We start from the raw sequence: 19,531 nt of genomic DNA on the forward strand, positions 1-19,531 counted from the left end.
GGGAAACTATCTCGAGTCTCTCCTGTGCAGATCTCGAGTCTCTCCAACTTTCAGGCAGTTGGAGGCATAAAGACACCTCTCCACAAAGGGTGATGGCAGGATGTGAAATAGGCATTTGATTCCGGAGTCCCAGCATTCAACCCCCAAGTTATATGGAAATAGAACTGTGACTTTCAAAACGTTGTAGCACTTTCACGTTTGTGAAGAGTGTTATGAAGGGTAGTGGATTCCTTTCATTCAACATTTGCCACAACCCAGCAAAGGAACCTGGGCTCTAGGTGACAGACTTTACCAAGACCCCAGAGGGGGCGACAATATTCCACTGTGGGACAGTTGGGTTCATTCTTTCACTTGTTCATTTGCTTTCCCATCCTAAAAATGAATGATATGCAAGGGCTGGAGCGATAGGTACAGGGATAGAGGAGAGTTTGCTTTGCACACAGCCCACCTGGGTTTGATTCCTGGCATCCCACAGGATCCTTGAATACCATTAGGAGATATTCCTGAGTGCAAAGGTAGTAGTAACCCTTGAGCAAAGACAGGTGTGGTCCCCAAAATATACTCAGCCTGGCTGGGCCCTGAATAGTTCACATCAATTTCTCAACAGCCATATCCGATTGTCTTTTTTTTTTTCCTGGCCATGGTCCCCATTTACACAATTCTTGCTTGTTGCCTCTTCTGGTTCCCCCTCTTCTCAATGTGGCGGGTGCATGGCTTCCTTGAGGCGACCAGAGTGGCTGAAGAGGCAGAGGTCCCAATGGCCTTCCTAGTACCCTGAACGCTATGCCCTGTGCCAATGCAGAGTCCTTTACTGCCCAGGCAAAGAGAGATTCCTCTTTCTCCCCTGCTGCAGGAAAATGTCTCCCAGGACTAAGGTCTGACCTCCCCTGGAGCCAGATTACCCCCCCCCCACTCAGAGGAGCTGAATTCACAGCAGAACTGGGGGCTAGGGGTACTGGGAAAATTGGTCTTAAACCCCAAAGTCATTCTGCCTATTCACTCTCGCCTTTCACAACAAGAGACTCCTGAAGAGGCTGGTGCAGGTATTTATTGGCCATTTATGGAGCTGGTACATGAGAGTCTGGATCAGGGACGGGTGTCTCCTCAGGGCTGCCAGGAATGCTGCTGGTGGTCACTGTGGCCATGAAGCAGTGCTTGAAGAAGGGACTGGGGGTCACAGTCAGTTCCTCTTGGCAGTCCACGTGTGGATTCAAGAAGGGGAAAGGCTGCCCAAGAGATCTCACTCCTGGTACCTCCACCAAATTGTCCATCTTCCCAACCTGGCAGTCAGGGGATGTCTCCTCAGGGCCTGAAAAACAGCAGGGAGGGGGCAGAGTGGGACATGCATGGAACATCATGTTGCTGCCTGTTACTCCCCACCAGGATCATACACTCTGCTGAACCCTCCTGATTGCTGACCGTGGCAGGACTGTATTCAGAGTCCTAAAGATATCACTTCTTTAACACACTAATTTATTAATGAGAGTCTATCTGGTGGACAAGGATGGCAGTTTCAAGAAGTTGAGGTTAAGCTGGGTAGACAGATAATAAGCAGGAGACAAAATGACATTTACCACAAGCCTATGAGATAGATAGTATAAAAAAACTCACGTTATCCAGCCAGATGTAGTTCAACAGATTGAGCACATGCAGCTCATGTGACAGGTCTGGGTTCAACACACAGATCTCCCTAGAACTACAGGGAGCAATCTCAGAGCACAGAGCCACGGAGCAAATCCCAAGCACTGCCAGATGTGGCACCAAGACCTAAACAAATAAATGAGGATAGATCCATCCAGACCTCTTCCTCTATTTCACTGCCTTCCCTCTTCCTCTACTGAGTTTAAGTGAAAGCTCACTTGGCATTTTAATTTCTGACTCCCCTGACTTATTCTGCTATATTTTAAATTTACTTGTTTCTACTCCCATGGGGAGTTAAGATTTTCCAGAACTAAATCCCATGGCAATTTCTAAATCCTCCCCTGGATTTACCAGGACCATTTGGCACAATTTAGCAGGTCTGTCTTTTTGGATATAAACTGTATCAAGCGTTGGAGCCAGAAATGTGAGTGAACTCTCATGTTATCTCTCCCAAGCCCTTCGCAAAGACAAGTGATTCATCAAGTCTTGCTAATTCTACAGAATCACAGTTTCTCATGTCCGCTCTGCTCTCCATCTTCAAGGTTGGTCATCCTTGGGTCAGGCTTTCATCTGCCTCTGCCCAGACTCCCATCAGTCCTTTTTGGCTCCACTCATTGGGTCTTTCACTACTCAGGTAGAAAACTGGGAGCCCTTTCTCTCTAAGGTCAATGGACTCATAGTGTTCTCTCTAAAAGCCTTTAACAGCCTCCCTTTACTATCTTTGAAATAGCATTAGGGTTCTGTGTGTACTGACCTCAGCCCTCCTCCAGCTTTGTTATGAATCACTTTTCTTTCTAGAACTCTATGGTTTACCACATCAAATTTTGCACTGTGTTCTCAAAGAGCCTATTCTTTCAAATCTCTGGGACTTTGTGCTGTTTCTGTTGCCTGGAATAACCTTTTTATGCCTTTTCTATCTAAAAAATCTTTATTCTTTAAGACTTAATGATGGCAGAGACCCAGGAAGAATGGTACCTAGGAAACTAAGGGAAGAGTTAGGTTCAGGAAGGAAATTGGCTACCTAACATCTTTGTACCTGGTATTAGCAATTATTTTGGAATGAGACTGGCCCTATTCCAGAATCAGGAGTAAGGCTTGATGAAAACTGAGCTAATTATGTGCTCCCATTCCTTGGCTTCATCATGTGCAATCAATGCCTTGCTTTTTCCTGGGCAGAGTTTGATTTGGGGGGTGAATTCATGACTCAGAGTGGTCTTTTCAGAACAAACCTCAAGCCTTTCATGTCTATGTGTGAATGAAGAAGGATGTAGTGCTTTCTTTCTCTCTCCTGGGAGAACAAAATGCTTGTAGTCACACAATCTGCTGGCAATCAACTTACTACAATAAGGAAAAGCCATCTGAGAGAGAAAGAAATAGAAGTCCTAAATGAGAGGCTTAGAAGAGTAGTCACAAGCCTGAGGGTACTATGAATTTTTATTTAAATCATCCTACCTTACAGTTATTACACTTCTCACCTACAGAGTTAACAAATCCCTTTTTGGGTTTATGTTGCTTTCAACTTTTTGTTTTAAAATAATTCAAAGCAGGGCAAGACCAGCTAAATAAATAGTACAGCAAGTAGGGCACTTGCCTTGTATGTGGCCTACCTGATCCCTGGCACCCTATATGGTCCTCTGAGCCTGCTGGGAGTGACCCCATAATGCAGAACCAGAAGTAAGCTCTGAGCACCACCAGGTATGCCCCCCAAATAAAAAATAAATAAATAAAATAATTCAAGGCACAGGAACTTACAAGATACTACAGAGTTCCAGTGTATGCTACAACTGAACTTTTCTCACTGATAACACTGGCAAAACCATAGACCAATATCCAAACTAGGAGACTGACACTGAGATAATGTTTAATAAGTTACAAATTTTATTCAAAAACTTTTTTTTTTTTACTCGTGGGCCACACCAGCAGTGCTTAGGGCTTATTCCTTGCTCTGTGGGCTTGAGGGACCATATGTGAAGTCAGAAATAGAACTTGGATCAGCTGCATCCAAGACAAATGCCATATCCACTGCATGATCTTTCTGTTCGCCCAATTTTTTTTTTTTGGTTTTTGGTTTTTGGGCCACACCCAGTGGTGCTCAGGGATTACTCCTGGCTGTCTGCTCAGAAATAGCTCCTGGCAGACATGGGGGGACCATATGGGACACCAGGATTCGAACCAACCACCTTTGGTCCTGGATCGGCTGCTTGCAAGGCAAACACCGCTGTGCTATCTCTCTGGGCCCTTCTGTTCGCCCAATTTTAAAAGTTTTTATGTGCACTTTTCTGGGAGTGTTGAGTAAATGCAGTTTTATCTTATAAATAAATTTATAAGGGCTGGGATGATGGTACAACAGGTTGGACATTTGACTTGCATGCAACCAACCCAAGTTTGATCCCTAGTATTCCATACTGTCCTACCATGAGTAATTCCTGAGTGCAGAAGCAAGAGTAACCCCTGAGCACTGCCAGGTGTAGCCCTAAAATAAAAAATTATAAACAGGGGATGGAGCAATAGCACAGTGAGTAAGGTTTTTGCCTTGCACATGCAAACTTGGGTGCAAGCCCTGACATCCCATATGGTCACCTGAGCATCACCAGAAATTACTCCTGAGTACAAAGCAAAAACCAACCAACCAAACGAAAAAGATTAAGAGAATGTAATTTGGGGCCGGGCGGTGGCGCTAATGGTAAGGTGCCTGCCTTGCCTGCTCTAGCCTAGGACGGACCGCGGTTCGATCCCCCCCCCCCCCCGGCGTCCCATATGGTCCCCCAAGCCAGGAGCGACTTCTGAGCGCATAGCCAGGAATAACCTCTGAGCATCACCGGGTGTGGCCCAAAAACCAAAAAAAAAAAAAAAAAAAAAAAAAAAGAGAATGTAATTTATCTTCATTGACTTATTTTCATCTATTCTCTTCAGTGAAATCTGTCTAAGTCTTGTAGTCACTGTTTTGTTTGTTTTTTGTTTTTGGGCTACACCCAACAGCATTCAGGGGTTACTCCTGGCTCTGCACTCAGAAATTGCTCCTAGCAGGTTCAGTGTCAGGGGACCATATGGGATGCCAGGAACTGAACCCGGGTCTGTCCCAGGTAGACCACATGTAAGGCAAACACCCTGCTGCTGTGCTATCGCTCAGTACCCGTTCTTGTAATTGTTTCCCTAATGTTGAGTTTAGAGGGTTCTTTATATATTCTGGACAAAAGTCCTTTGTGCAGGTCAGGAAGATAGATCAGGTGCCAAGGGGAACATTCACTGCATTCACAAGGGCTTAAGCCATATCCCCAGCCCCAAATGACCTCCTGAGCCCCATAAGTGTAGCCCTGGAAGCCTCTGAGAACTACTGGGCATGACACACTATAGAATCTGGTGCCACTGGGTCTGACCATTGAACTGTCCAGCCTCCTTGATATGGGATAAAGCTGCAAATAGCCCCAGTTCCCTAAGTACTTCCCAGGAGGTTCACTACACCAAAAAGTTCTTTGTTGGAACCATTATCAGGCTCCTTTTTTTTTTCTTTTCTTTTCCTTTCTTTTTTTCCTTAGGCCACAACCTGCTGTGTTCAAGACTTAGTCCTGGCTCTGGCTTTCAGGGATGATGGCTGGCCAGTTTCAGGAGACTGTATGAGGTGCTGGGGGTGGAGACTGAGTCAGCAGCACACTAGACAAATGCCCTGTTCCTATCTGCTGTGCTATCTTTCTTCCACTCCCATCCTTCCACCCCACCCCCATCTCCTGAAACTCTTCCTCCTTTCTTTTTTTTTTTTTTTTTTTTTTTTTTTTTTTTTTTTTTTCTTTTTTTGGTTTTTGGGCCACACCCGGCGGTGCTCAGGGGTTACTTCTGGCTGTCTGCTCAGAAATAGCTCCTGGCAGGCACGGGGGACCATATGGGACACCGGGATTCGAACCAACCACCTTTGGTCCTGGATCGGCTGCTTGCAAGGCAAACACCGCTGTGCTATCTCTCCGGGCCCTCTTCCTCCTTTCATAGGGTATTTATTTAACAGCACAAATACATTGAGGGTATTTTTTTCATGGGGGTCGTGTTTAGGCCACACTCAAGAATTCTCAGGGGCTACTCAGCTACTCAGAGGTTGCTCCAGGTGGTGCTAAGGAACTATACTCTGCCAGAGATTGAGTCCCAGGTACATGCAAAGCAGGTACTCCAGCCTCCTCACCACCACCCCATTCCTCCCTCCCTTTTCTTGTCCACTCCTGATGATCAGGGGTTAGTCCTGTCTCTGCACTCAGGAATCACTCCTGGCGATGCTCTGGGACCATATGGGATGCCAGGGATTGAAGCCAGTCAGCTACATGCAAGATAATACTCCACCCAGTATGCTATTGCTCTAGCCCCAAGGTCCTCTGACTCTCTGAACCATCTCACCAACTTTCAAGTTCTGTTTTTGTGTTTTATTTTGCTTTTGGGGCCACACCCAGCTGTCCTCAGGGGTTATTTCTGGTGGGCTTGAGGGCAGATATGAAATGCCAAGTTGGTATCTCAGGTTGACTGCATGCAAGGCAAGCACCCCCCATGGTATGATTGTTCTGACCCTCCAAGTTTTGTTTTAAACTTACATTAGAGGAGCCTGAACAATACTACAGTGGGTAAGGTGCTTGTCTTGTACTCAGTCAAGCCAGATTCCCTATTACCTTTTTTAGTGCCTTGAGAGCATCAGAAGTGATCCCTGAGCACAGAGCCAGAAATAAGCCCTGAGTACAGCTGGATGTGGCTCCAAAACCTAAATAAACAAATGTGTAATTGTGTCCATTTGTTTAGAATGTTGTGGTATTACAATCTTACCTGATTCACCTAAGGTCTCCTCATGACAGCTATTACTGTTGTATTACAGGTAAATTACTAAGACCAAGAGAGGAAAAAGTAAACACTGACAACTATTAAGTATTAGAGCCAGGATTCACTTTCGTTTCTGCTTCATTCCAAAGTTTGGACTCTTCACTTAGTCAGCATACCCTGACTGCTGGATTACAAGATAAAAGACATTTAAGACCTGTTTTTTATCTTTAAGATATGTGTAGTCCCTTCCAGGAAACTAACTTGGACACTTAGAAACTTAAGTGTCCAATAATAAAGTGAGAACAATCATTGTTTAAAAAAACCCAAAAAACAAACTACTGAAGCCAAAGAGATTGTAAAGTGTTTGCCCTGCATGTGACTAATCCAGCTTTGACCTTAAGCATCCCATATTGCCCCTTTAGCCCTACCAGAAGTGATCCTGAGCACACAGCCAGGAATAACCCCTATGTATTATTAGGTCTTACTGAAAACCCACCCACCCTCCAAATAATAAAATAAACGAACTTACATGTAGCAAAGACAGATGCGCTCTTGCATAAACATCATCTGTAGGCTTTTATTAAACTTCTGGAGGTATTATTGGGCATGTATTACAGAATCACCTAAGCCCAGGATGCAGTGGCTTGCCGAAGACCACATATTGAGAATGGCAAAGCCACGTTGAAGTCAGGTGCTCAGACACGCCCATACGAACTGTGCCTCCCTTTATCTAGTACCTCTAGAATGACCAGATTCCCCTCATGTTTTCTTCCTAACCTTGAAACTGGCGATTGGCCTAAAGTAAGCAGATAGAAGAGGTTTCTTTCTGCTTAGAGGTGAATGGAGCAATAGTACAGTGGATAGGGCACTTGTCTTGTTTTTTTGTTTTTGTTTTTGTTTTTGGGCCACACCCGGCGGTGCTCAGGGGTGGCTCCTGGCTGTCTGCTCAGAAATAGCTCCTGGCAGGCACGAGGGACCATATGGGACACCAGGATTCGAACCAACCACCTTTGGTCCTGGATTGGCTGCTTGCAAGGCAAACACCACTGTGCTATCTCTCAGGGCCCAGGGCACTTGTCTTACACTCAACCAACCCTGGTTTGATCCCAACATTCCATATGGTCCCCTGAGCACTGTCAAGAGTGATGATTACTGAGAGCAGAGCCAGAAGTAACATCTGAGCATTGCTGGACCTACCTACCTACCTACCTACCTACCTACCTACCTACCTACCTACCTACCTACCTACCTACCTACCTATCTATCTATCTATCTATCTATCTATCTATCTATCTATCTATCTATCTATCTATCTATCTATCTATCTATCTATCTATCTATCTATCTATCTATCTATCTATCTATCTATGTGTCTGCCTATGTAACTACCTAACCAGGAGTAACCTCTGATCATTGCTGGATCTATTATCTATCTATCTATCTATCTATCTATCTATCTATCTATCTATCTATCATCTATCTGTTTGTCTGTATATCTACCTACCTATGTACCTACCCATGTACCTACGTACCTATCTATTTACCTATCTACGTACCTACCTACATACGTACCTATCTATCTACAAGTGGTGGGGGATGGGAGGATTGACTCATCAGGAGGTGGTTTGGCTCTTTAGCACCACTCACAAATATGGTTAATAGAAATGCTTTAGACAACAGAGCTCTTTGTGTGAGTAAGTGAGAGGGTCTGGGTCTTGGTGGGGACAGGAGGTTGCTGGCAGAGCAGGAGTAGCTGCTTCAGGGGAAGGTCCCTCATTGAGGAATCAAGGCTCGTCCACCAATTGATGGGTGACCCTGGTCAGGTGACAACCCAGAGTGAGAGCATCAGACTTGATTTCAAGGAGTCCTTTGGATCAGCAGAATGACTGACTGAATTCCTACCAACCTCTTTCAGGGGGAAATCTGAAATTTGATGTTTTGCCTTTAATCCCATTTGTCTCACTCAATGTACAAAAGATAGACCACGGCCTCTTGCAGGCTCCCCTTCTGCCTCACTCACTACGTATGCACAGCAGAATGGTCATAAGCTTTGGCAATTTCTGCTGAGCATGTTAAATGGGACTTTGAATATAGTCCCATTTATGTTCTAAGTCTCAAGCACAGTGCCAAAACAGGAGTTCTCAAACTTTTTAAACAGGGGGCCAGTTCACTGTCCCTCAGACTGTTGGAGGGCTGGACTACAATTTAAAAATAACTATGAACAATTTCCTATGCATACTGCACATAACTTATTTTGAAAAAAATGAGAACAAATACAATATTTAAAATGAAGAACAAATAATTTTTTTTAAGAACATGTAAAGTTAAATCAACAGATTCACCAGTGTTTCAATAGGAACTATGGGCCTGCATTTGAGGAGGCCATAGTTTGAGGATCCCTGCCCGAGACTGAGAGAAGGAGACGAGAGACAGAGAAGGAGGGAAGTCAGAGAGTGCAGGGTACATCCCACACATGCTCATTGCAGGCCAGGAAAAGTTGGCTGCTAAGCAGGACAGGCAGTGGCTACAACACCTGGTGGGCTAGTTAAATGTCTTTGGTGGGCTGCATGTGTCTTGCGGACCGTAGTTTGGGGATTCCTAGCCTATAATAACAGTGGGAACTTACTCACTTCTAATAAGCTAGTTCCTCAGGAAATATCACAATGAGGAAGTTACATCATATTCCTGATTTGGGGGATGCAATAATGCCTGGGAGATAAGACAGCACAAATACTTGGGCAAAGAAACCTTTTCCTAGAAGTTCTGTTCTATATCCACTGTGCTCCTGTCAAGGACTTCCCTGTTCTTCCTGGCCCCCCACTCAGAAAGCAAGACCCCAAGATTCAGTGCAAGGATTATAGGCTTTAAAAAAGTCTGAGGGGGGCCAGAATGAGAGCACAAAAGATAGGGCATTTACCTTGCATGAGACCAACCTGAGTTCAATCCCTGATATCCCATATGGTCCCTCAAGTAGTTTCTGAGCATAAAGCCAGGAGTAACCCTTGAGTACTGCCAGGTGTGCCCCCCCAAAACAAACAAACAAACAAAAAAAACAAAGAAAAAATAAAAGGATCCTGAGGGTTCAGAGTTTGAAATTCAGCAGTACACGCTCCCTAGCTGTATGGACTTGGCCAAACCATTTCTATTGGTGGAAATTTGGTTTCCTCTGCTGGGAATTGGGTTCATTTATCTCTCTCCAGGGGCTTGAGGGGCTTGCTGTGGAGGAGGAGGCCAGCAAGAGGCCAGCAAACAGACGTGCAAGTCTGAGTGTAGGTGATGCTTCGAGGAAGGAAGCCAGTGGGCCTGGACACCGGGTCTGACACAGTAGTGTAAAGAGGTTCCTGGGTTGATGGAGTGGGCTCAGAGCAAAAAGCGGACAAACCTTAATGAAGAGGGAAACAGCTAAGAGCTGAGTACTGCGAAAGGCAGAGCGTGCTAAAAGCTATCATTTAGTTAAAGGTCAGAATATGCATTTTTTTCTTCTTAAAAATAAGTGAAAAGAAAGAACACAAGCTGCCTCAAATATTGGTGATTGAATAAACCAGTTGGTGGCCAACCAGTGAAAAGTAGGAGGGTGATTTCAGTTATGGGGCCCTGGAATAGAGTGTATTTCCTCAGAAAGACTGAGGAGAGCAAGGAAAGAAAGCAGGGAACAGAAGCAGGAACATCCCACCCATACAGCCTGGTCAGATGGGAGGAAAGACATGTGTGATTTCCAGCTCTCCAGTGCACTCTTACCCCTTGGGCAAATCATCTAACCTCTCCAGGACAACTATAGCATAGGTAAATAATACCTGGGTATTTGGGAAAATTAGACTAGAGAACACAAGTCAAGTTTCAGGCACGAGGTTGGAACTTTCCTCTTCCTCTGCAGGTATAAGAAGTCGGGAGTGAGGAGGGAAAGAAAGGAGCTAGGAGGCCGGAGAGATAGCATGGAGGTAAGGCATTTGCCTTGCATGCAGGACAGTGGTTCAAGTCCCAGGCATCCCATACGGTTCCCTGAGCCTGCTGGGCGTGATTGCTGAGCATAGAGCCAGGAGTAGCCCCTGAGCTCTGCCGGGTGTGACCTAAAATCCAAAAACAAACAAGAAAGGAGCTAGAGTTGGCTCTGACACTTGGGGCCTCAGTTTCCTAATCTGTGAAATAGAGATAGTCTGAAGATTTCAACTTCCCCCAATTATTGAGAAGAGCAACTGAGATGGATTATTTAGATGTGGGGTTTATGGGATCTCACCTCACTCAGTATAAGCCTTGTTACTCATTGGTTGGAAACATCTTTGAATGTAGCACCTGGGAATGGTGTTTAGACATTTCTTCTCCACCTCAGGGTGTGGTCTCTTCTTCCTAATAAAAATCCCCAGTCTCAGGAAAATGCTCTGTTGCATTTCCAGATTTCTCCCACTGAGCTGCTTGCTTCTTATGAGTGGAAGGTTTTTGTGTGGGAATTCTTGAATTGGTTTCACCCCCTTCAGTGTGTGTGGATTATTTCCTATACTGACCTTTGCTTCCAGACCTGTGCCTCTCCAGTGTCCTATTTTGGAACTTGAGGCCTGATTCTGACAGACTTAGAGCCTGTTTTTTCTTTTTCTTTTTGGTTTTTGGGTCACATCTGGCAATGCTCAGGGATTACTCCAGGAATCACTCCTGGTAGTCAAGGAACCATTTGGAATGCTGGAGCTGGGACTTGGGTCAGCCACATTCGAGCCATACACTGAACTCATTATACTCTCTCTCCAGTCCCAGATTAGAGCCTGTTTGTTTCTTTTAACTGCTGCACCAGATTTCTTTATTTCTCTACTATTACAAGTAATAGTAGAGGAATAAGAATTAATTTGTTGCCAATATAATAAGTTAAAATGACATCCTTTTGAGGAAAAAAGTACACTCTTCAGTAGTTATACTACTAGTTCTACCAGAGCTAAATCTGGGGGGTCATTTGGTCTGGAGACCACATCTAGGGCTCTGTACATAGTCGGCTTGAGCACCAGCCCCTTGAGTATCTTCCCAGCCCTGAGTGACACCCATTTTTCGTTTTTTTTTGGGGGGGGGGCCACACCCAGCGGTTCTCAGGGGTCACTCCTGGCTGTCTGCTCAGAAATAGCTCCTGGCAGGCACGGGGGTCCATATGGGACACTGGGATTCGAACCAACCACCTTAGGTCCTGGATCGGCTGCTTGCAAGGCAAACGCAGCTGTGCTATCTCTCTGGGCCCATGACACCCATTTTTCACTAATCCTCTCCTAATGCTACTGTTTCTCTAAAGCAGGTAATTAGATATGAGTTTGTTGAGTTACAGAGTAAAATAATTTTTAGTTTAAACAGATACTGTTGGGGGGTCTGGAGAGATAGCATGGAGGCAGGATGTTTGCCTTGCATGCAGAAGGATGATGGTTCCAATCCCGGTGTCCCATATGGTCCCCCGAGCCTGCAGGAGTGATTTCTGAGCATAGAGCCAGAAGTAACCCCTGAGTGTTGCTGGTTGTGACCCAAAAAAACCCAAAACAAACAAGTAAACAAAAAAACCCCAAAACACAAAAAAACAGGTACTGTCAGGGCTGGAGCGATAGCACAGCAGTAAGGCATTTGCCTTGAACGTGGCCAACATAGGATAGACCCTGGTTCGAATCCAGACATCCCATATGGTCCCCTGAGCCTGCCAAGAGCGACTTCTGAGCACAGAGCCAGGGGTAACCCCTGAGCGCCACAGGGTATGACCCCCCCCCCAAAAAAAACCAGTTACTGTCAAATTGCTCTACACACAAATTGTGACATTTTATAATCTTACTAGCAATAGTAAGCATTTATTCTCCACACCCAAATTCACTATTAATGTGATCCGTTCTCTGACTTGTGCTAATGTAATTATTGAGGGAGGAATATAGCGGGTGACATCATTCTCAAATTATATTATCCTGGAGCCAGAGAGATAGCACAGCGGTGTTTGCCTTGCAAGCAGCCAATGCAGGACCTAAGGTGGTTGGTTCGAATCCTGGCATCCCATAAGGTCCCCCGTGCCTGACAGGAGCTATTTCTGAGCAGATAGCCAGGAGTAACACCTGAGCACCGCCAGGTGTGACCCCTAAAAAAACAAAACAAAAACAAAAACAAAAAAATTACATTATCCTGTCTACTAGTGAAGTGAGCATCTTTTAAGGTGTGTGTGTGTGTGTGTGTGTGTGTGTGTGTGTGTGTGTGTGATGTTTTCCTCACTTGTGGAAAGGTTTGTTTATATGTTCTGAATATTCATCCTCTATTTTTTTTTTTATAGTTGATCCTCATTATTCATCATAGTTCCTGCTCTAAAGCCTATGTAGATGCTAAATGAGTGAGTGCTGAATCACTGTTCTTAGAACTAGATTTAGAGTTCTGGGAGTCTCTGATTACATCACTTTTGGCAACTGATCAATGTATAACTTTGTTTTGCAGGTGATTTTGTTTAAAGACACCTCACTGAGTACATGCTATTGATTTATTAACACAGAGCTCGTGAGGGAAAACAGCTTCCCAGTTCTTTTCTGAGGGAAGCTTCTCTAAGAAGGATTTTCTCAATAAGACACTTCACAGCTTCCCTGTGTTTTAGAACAAAGGGGAACATTTATGCACGGCATGAGAGGGGCCTTTTAAACAATGAAATCGCCAATAAATGTCACAAAAAAAGGCAAAATACCATGACATTCAATATGCTACCCTGGTTAAATTTGAGAGCGGGGAACAAGGTTGCAAAGAATGGCCTTGTTCAGATTCAGCTGAAATAAAATTGTTGGCTACTCAGCTCATGTCCAATCCACAGATGATCTCAGAAACACTATTTATTTTACATTTTTGTTTTGTTTTGGGGCCAAACTTGGCAGTGCTCAAGTCTTATTCTTGGCTCTGTTTTCAGGGATCACACCTGGCAGTGCTGGGAGGACCATGAGTAGTTCCAGGGATCAATCCTGGATTGGCCACCTGCAAGTCAAGCACTGTACAATATATCACCACCTCTGTATATTGATTTTAAGTTTACAAATAAGTTTAGCAAGTAGACAAAAACACAAATAAGAAATTTATGAACAATGAGACTTGGATTTGTAATGTTTGTTTCCCATCATTTGGTTTCTGTTCTTGTTTTGGTTTTGGATGGCACTGCTGGTAGTGCTGGAGTTTGAACCTCAGTCTTTCACATTCGAAACATGTGCTCCAGCCCTGGATCTATTTCTTTAAAAGTAGTTTATAGAACCTTTTACATTGCTCATATTTGATTTTTAATTGTATTGATGCAAAGAAAAATTTATGATCTTTTGGGAGGGGCCACACCTGGCAGTGCTCAGGGATTCAGAAATCATTGCTTCTGGCAGGTTTGGGGGACCATAGGGGATGCCAGGGATCAAACCTGGGTCTGTCCTGGGTCAGCCATATACAAGGCAAATCTTCTGTGCTATCACTCTGGCCCCGATTTGCCCTATTTAAATATTGTTTTATTCAAATTCCTATAATTTAGACTGTTTCTGAACTCTGTATTCTAAGATTTCTTTCTTTCTTTCTTTCTTTTTTGGTTTTTGGGCCACACCTGGTAACGCTCAGGGGTTACTCCTGGCTATGTGCTCAGAAGTTGCTACTGGCTTGGGGGACCATATGGGACACCGGGGGATCGAACCGAGGTCCATCCAAGGCTAGCCCAGGCAAGGCAAGGCAGGCACCTTACCTTTAGCGCCACCGCCCGGCCCCATATTTCTAAGCACAAGTTCTATTAACATTTGGATCAGATAATTCTCTATGGTAGGATGCTGTCATCATTTTTATTTGTTTTATTTTTGATCATACCTGATAATACTCAGAGGTTACTCCTAGCTTGGCATTCTAGAATCAACCTGGCAGTACTTGGAGGACAAATGGAATGCTAGAGAATAGAGCCTGGATTGACTATGTACAAGAAAAGTGTTCTACTCACTGCTTTATCTCTCTGGGCCCTATTTGTTTGGTTTTTGAACCAAACTCAGTTGTGCGTGCAGCTTATATGTGGCTCTGGGCTCAGGTGTCTCTCCTGGAGTGCTTGAGGACCATATGTGGTATTGGAGATTCAAGTTGGGTCAAGACAAGTTCCTGGCCCTGGAGAGATAGCACAGCAATGTTTGCCTTGCAAGCAGCCGATCCAAGACCACCTTAGGGTGGTTGGTTCAAATCCGGTGTCCCATGTGGTCCCCCGTGCCTGCCAGGAGCTATTTCTGAGCCAGGAGTAACCCCTGAGCACTGCCGGGTGTGGCCCAAAAACCAAAAAAAAAAAAAAAAAGACAAGCTCCAAATGTTGTTCTATCTCCCCGGCCCTGTCTTCTTTATTGTGGGTTATGTAATAACATCTGGTAGCCAGGCATTGCTCAATTTAATTTATATATTTCTGTGTCAATATTACATTGAAAAATACTTATGTCTTTTCTAAGGCCTTCCAAGCAATTTTCAGGGGGCCCTGGAGCCGGGCCATGCAGGTGCTGTGTTCTCTTTCCTTAGCTCTATCCTTGTATCTTTTCCATTTCCCCTTAGTGCTGTGGATTGAACCCATGCATAGCATGTGTTCTCTCACTGAGCCATGCCCTTCCCTTGGCTCTTTAAGATATCCTATTATCAAACAGGACAAGAGCCTTCTTTTACTTTTATCAAAATATTTTTGTCCATTTGTCTTCTGTGTTTGGGGTCACACTTGGCAGTGCTTACACACTCCTGGCTCTGAACTCAGATATCACTCCTGGCAGGCTTGGGGGCCCACTCATCTAGGGTGCCAGGAATTGAACCCAAGAAGGCCATGTTCAAGGGAAACATACTATTTGCTGTATGATTGCTCTAGTTCCCCCACCCTTTTTTTTTTTTGGCTACACCCAGCAATTCTTAGGGGTTACTCCTGGCTCTGCATTGAGAAATTACTCCTGGCAGTGCTTGGAGAGCCATAGGGGATTCAGGTTAGCTTTGTGTAAGGCAAATACCTTATCTGCTGCACTATTGCTCTGCCCCTCCAGTCCCGTTTTTGCCTATTCTTACTTCTTTACTCTTCTAGATTAATTTTAGAATAAATTAGACAAATTCCCTGAAAATTTTTGTTGGCATTTGTATTTCTAGATTGGCAGGTGCCCATACTGAGCCTCTTAATGCACATTCAGATCTTCTCCTCCTGTGCTCAGGGTCTGATACCTATCATTTAGTGACATTATTTTAAAATTCATATACCAAATATTAGTGAAAAAAGAAGCAATTCTTTCTCACTTTTTTCTTTCTCACTTTTTGCTTATTTCTATCTCTTTGTCTCAAAAGGAACAACTTCATATATAAATAAAATATATACATATAAACAGCAGTGCTAAAAGTTCCTTTTTTTGTAATTCAAACCTTTATTTTTCCACAATTTTGGCATTATTTTGGGGAGGGCCACACCTGGTGGTGCTCAGAGATTGCACCTGGTTCTGCACTCAGAAATCACTCCTGGCAGGCTTGAGAGACCATATGGATGCCAGGAATCAAACCTAGGTTCACTCCAGGTTGGCTGCATGCAAGGCAAATGCCCTACTGCTGTGCTATCTCTCTGGCCCCAATTTTCACAATTTTTTTTTTTTTACAAAATTTCATTCCTAGAATTACATAATGGAACTTTTTCCCCTAATAATATCCTTATTTAAGACATTTGTGGTCTTTCATGTGAGAATTGACATCTGAACTATCACAAGAAGGGTCTGTGCTTAGACTATTTTTGTTTTGTTTTGGGGGGCACATCATTTTACTAGTCCTGACTCTGTACTCATAAGTGACCTCTTGTGATGCTCAGGGACTGCTATACCAAAGATTAAAGCTTGTGAGTCATACAATAGACAAGAGACTTAGCCGTTATGCTATTTCTCCCACTCTATGATTAGTAATGTTGTCTATAGCCCTGCCATTGACTCCAAAGGAAGTTAGAGGAATTTATGCACCTCAAAGCCAGCCCTGTTGTTCCAGTCACAGCAGGATTACTCACCGTCATCAGGGTCTGAGCAGCATCATGTATTGTTGTTTGTAAAGCAAGTTGTTAAGTGGAAAATTAATATTTTACCAATGATCGCATCTTAGCTCTCTCTTTGAGGCCCAGCTATTACCCACATTGAATGTTAGTTTTTCTGTATATTACCTGTGATCACTCTAGTAAGTCATCTAACCTCTTTGACTTGATTATCTCATTTGTAGAATAAAGACAATAATAAATGCCCTTCTGAAGTTTGTCTGCCATGTTATATGAAAGACCTTCTAGCTATAGGATCTTTATCTTCATAATTCCTTGGAGAAAATGATAAAAATACAAGTAATAGGGGCTGGAGTGGTGGCACAAGCGGTAAGGCATTTGCTTAGCCTAGGACAGGCCGTGGTTTGATCCCCCATGTCCCATATGGTTCCCCCAAGCCAGGAGTGATTTCTGAGCGCTTAGCCAAGAGTAACCTCTGAGTGTCACTGGGTGTGTCCCCCCCCCAAAATTACAAGTAATAAAGATCTGTGAAAATCAACACTATTTTTTTTGCCCCTTTGAATCTCCCCATGGCTTATTTAATGAAGCATATAGTTCAAGTATCAAATTATCTAAGATGACAACATAGTTTCTAAATTAATTAAAAGACTAAAAGTTTCTCTTATTCTATTTATTTATTTATTTATTTATTTATTTATTTATTTGTTTTGGCCACAACCGGCCACACTCAGGGGTTACTCCTGGCTCTTCGCTCAGAAATTGCTCCTGGCAGGCATGGGGGACCATATGGGATGCCAGGATTCAAACCACCATTTGTCCTGAATCTAGGTATGCCCTACTGCTGTGCTATCTCTCTGACCCCTCTCTTATTCTACTGTGCTTGGAGTAATATGAATTTGCGTTCCTATGACTAGAATTAAAACATTGTCTTATAAAAGCCACCAGGCAGATTCATTTTTATATGGCAAGTACTGACTTTACCAATCAATCTTGATAAATATGGAGCACAGCATTTGGGACAGAAATGCTCAAACCAAGAACCTCCTGAGAAATATGAGCGGCTGCTGAAAATTCCAGGAACAACTGTGAGACAAACATTCCAAACATCTTTCCTCAATGGCCCCTATAGAGGTGCTAGACTGCCCAACACAAGGAGAGTGCTGGCTTTTTTCTTACCTGTAGTCTGTAAGCTTAACCCTGGGTCCAGCTTTGTGTGTGGCTTTGAGCTGATAAACAGGTAACAAAGCACACAGGCGGTGACAATGAAGGCCAGGAGGACCACTGCCGCGATGGACAGGCCTACCAGGGCACCAATGCTGGGGAAAGAAGAGCAGAAGGAAGCAGGGTGTCAGGAAGGCCAAGAAAGAGATGCGGTGTGAGTGGAATCAATTGGTTCTGACTTGTTTTGTCTCTACTTGGCTTGAATGGGCCTTCTGTGCCTAAGCATGGGACTAAACATGACATGACTCAATGCACGTCATGGGGACCCAAGACCAGCATCTTTTCTCTCTTCCCTCTTAAGTTTCTTCAACTTGTTTCTACCCCCAAGGACCTGGTGATCATCTTTTTTTTTCTTTTCTTTTTTTTTTTTTTTTTTTTTTTTTTTTGGTTTTTGGGTCACACACAGCAAGGCTCAGGAGTTACTCCTGGCTCTACACTCAGAAATCGCTCCTGGCAGGCTCGGGTGACCATATGGGACGCCGGAATTCGAACCAATGACCTTCTCTGCATGAAAGGCAAACGCCTTACCTTCATGCTATCTTGCCGGCCCCCCAGGTGGTCATCTTAAGGAATTCTTCCCATGCTGCTCCCTGAAAGTCCAGATGCATGGTGAGTCTTCCTTAAGAACATGCTGTTTCAAGTTAATCCTTCTGTCCTTCCCCGAACTCCCCTGCCCTTTGTTGCCACTGTTGCTATGGTCAGGACCACATGTAGTTGTCTGTGGTGCTTGCATATTGGCTATGAGTCTTGTCAGAATTGCATACTTAGGTATGGTACTTGCACATATGCTTGGTGGAGCTGCACTCATTCAGCTGTGTAACTCTCATACTTTCTGGTTGTGGTGCTGGCTGGGGTGGGGGGTGTCACTGTGGCACTGACATGTGCTCCCTGGTTGTTCTTTAGGCCACAGTGTTCATATATTTCTTGTTGCAGTTCCTGCCAGGGTGGGTTGTACACACAGCTTCAGTGGTCAGTCCCACCTAGTAGTCACTGGAACAGTGCTTGGTGCATGTATGTGGCACCAGGAAAGAAAACTCATGATCTCATGCTTGCAGGATGGGCATGCTTTCAGTTACTGAGCCATCCTCTGTACCATCAAAGTCTTTTTGGGGGTGCCAAATGACACCCAACTGTGCTCAGGGCTTACTCCTGCATCTGTGCTCAGGGATTTCTCCTGATGGAATTTAGGAAACCATATAGGGTGCTTGTGCCAACACCCTACCCACTGTACTATCTCTTTCACTTGACCAAATTCCAAAAGGGCCAGCCCCCTACCAGTGTGGACTCCACTAGCCTTTCTTTTTTTGGGGGGGGGGTTACACCCATCAGTGCTCAGGGGTTACTCCAGGCTCTGCACTCAAAAATTGCTCCTGGAAGGCTCGGGAGATCATATGGGATGCCGGGATTCGAACCACAGTCCTTCTGCATGTAAGGCAAACACCTTACCTCCATGCTATCTCTCCGGCTCATCCACTGGCCCTTTATATCCACCTCACTACCCCTTTCCTGACTTAAAATTTGGTCCCCTAGTTTCAATGACTTTTTTTTTAATTTCACATTTTTTATTATAATAGTGCAAGTTGTTTCAGGCATTAAATGTTCCAAAACCAGTCCCACCAGTAGTGTGACCTTCCTTCCCTCTACCAGTGTTCTTAGTTTCCTACTTACCATCCTAGCTTGCCAACCGTACAGGTACAAATATATAGTTTGTTACAACACAAAGGCAAATAGGATTATAAAAACTTAGATCAGTAAAGGCCAACTAAAATCATTGTTATATTTCTCAATGGTGTTATTGAAGAATTTACTATGGTTGGCTAGCTGAGCTTTCTGTGTTACTGTTTAGGCTCACTGAGCTGGCTGATCTATGTAACTTTTCCATCAGATTTGCTGTGATCAGATTGACTAATAGGCTAACATTGC

The 19,531-nt window shown here is 44.1% G+C and overlaps 1 protein-coding gene across 1 annotated transcript in view; it reads right to left on the bottom strand.

Moving 5' to 3' along the window:
* Positions 1–1,045: 1,045 nt before the first annotated feature.
* SHISAL2A (shisa like 2A) overlaps positions 1,046–19,531 on the bottom strand; it is a 28,677-nt gene continuing 10,191 nt past the window's right edge. The window contains exons 2-3 of the mRNA XM_049775068.1: positions 17,564–17,703; positions 1,046–1,309 (exon numbers count right to left, since the gene is read on the bottom strand). Of these exons, the coding sequence (XP_049631025.1) occupies positions 1,059–1,309; positions 17,564–17,703 (391 nt within the window). The 3' untranslated portion in view covers positions 1,046–1,058. The remainder of the gene's footprint in view (positions 1,310–17,563; positions 17,704–19,531) is intronic.

Source organism: Suncus etruscus, chromosome 6, assembly GCF_024139225.1.
Source record: "Suncus etruscus isolate mSunEtr1 chromosome 6, mSunEtr1.pri.cur, whole genome shotgun sequence".
Taxonomy (NCBI): Eukaryota; Metazoa; Chordata; class Mammalia; order Eulipotyphla; family Soricidae; genus Suncus; species Suncus etruscus.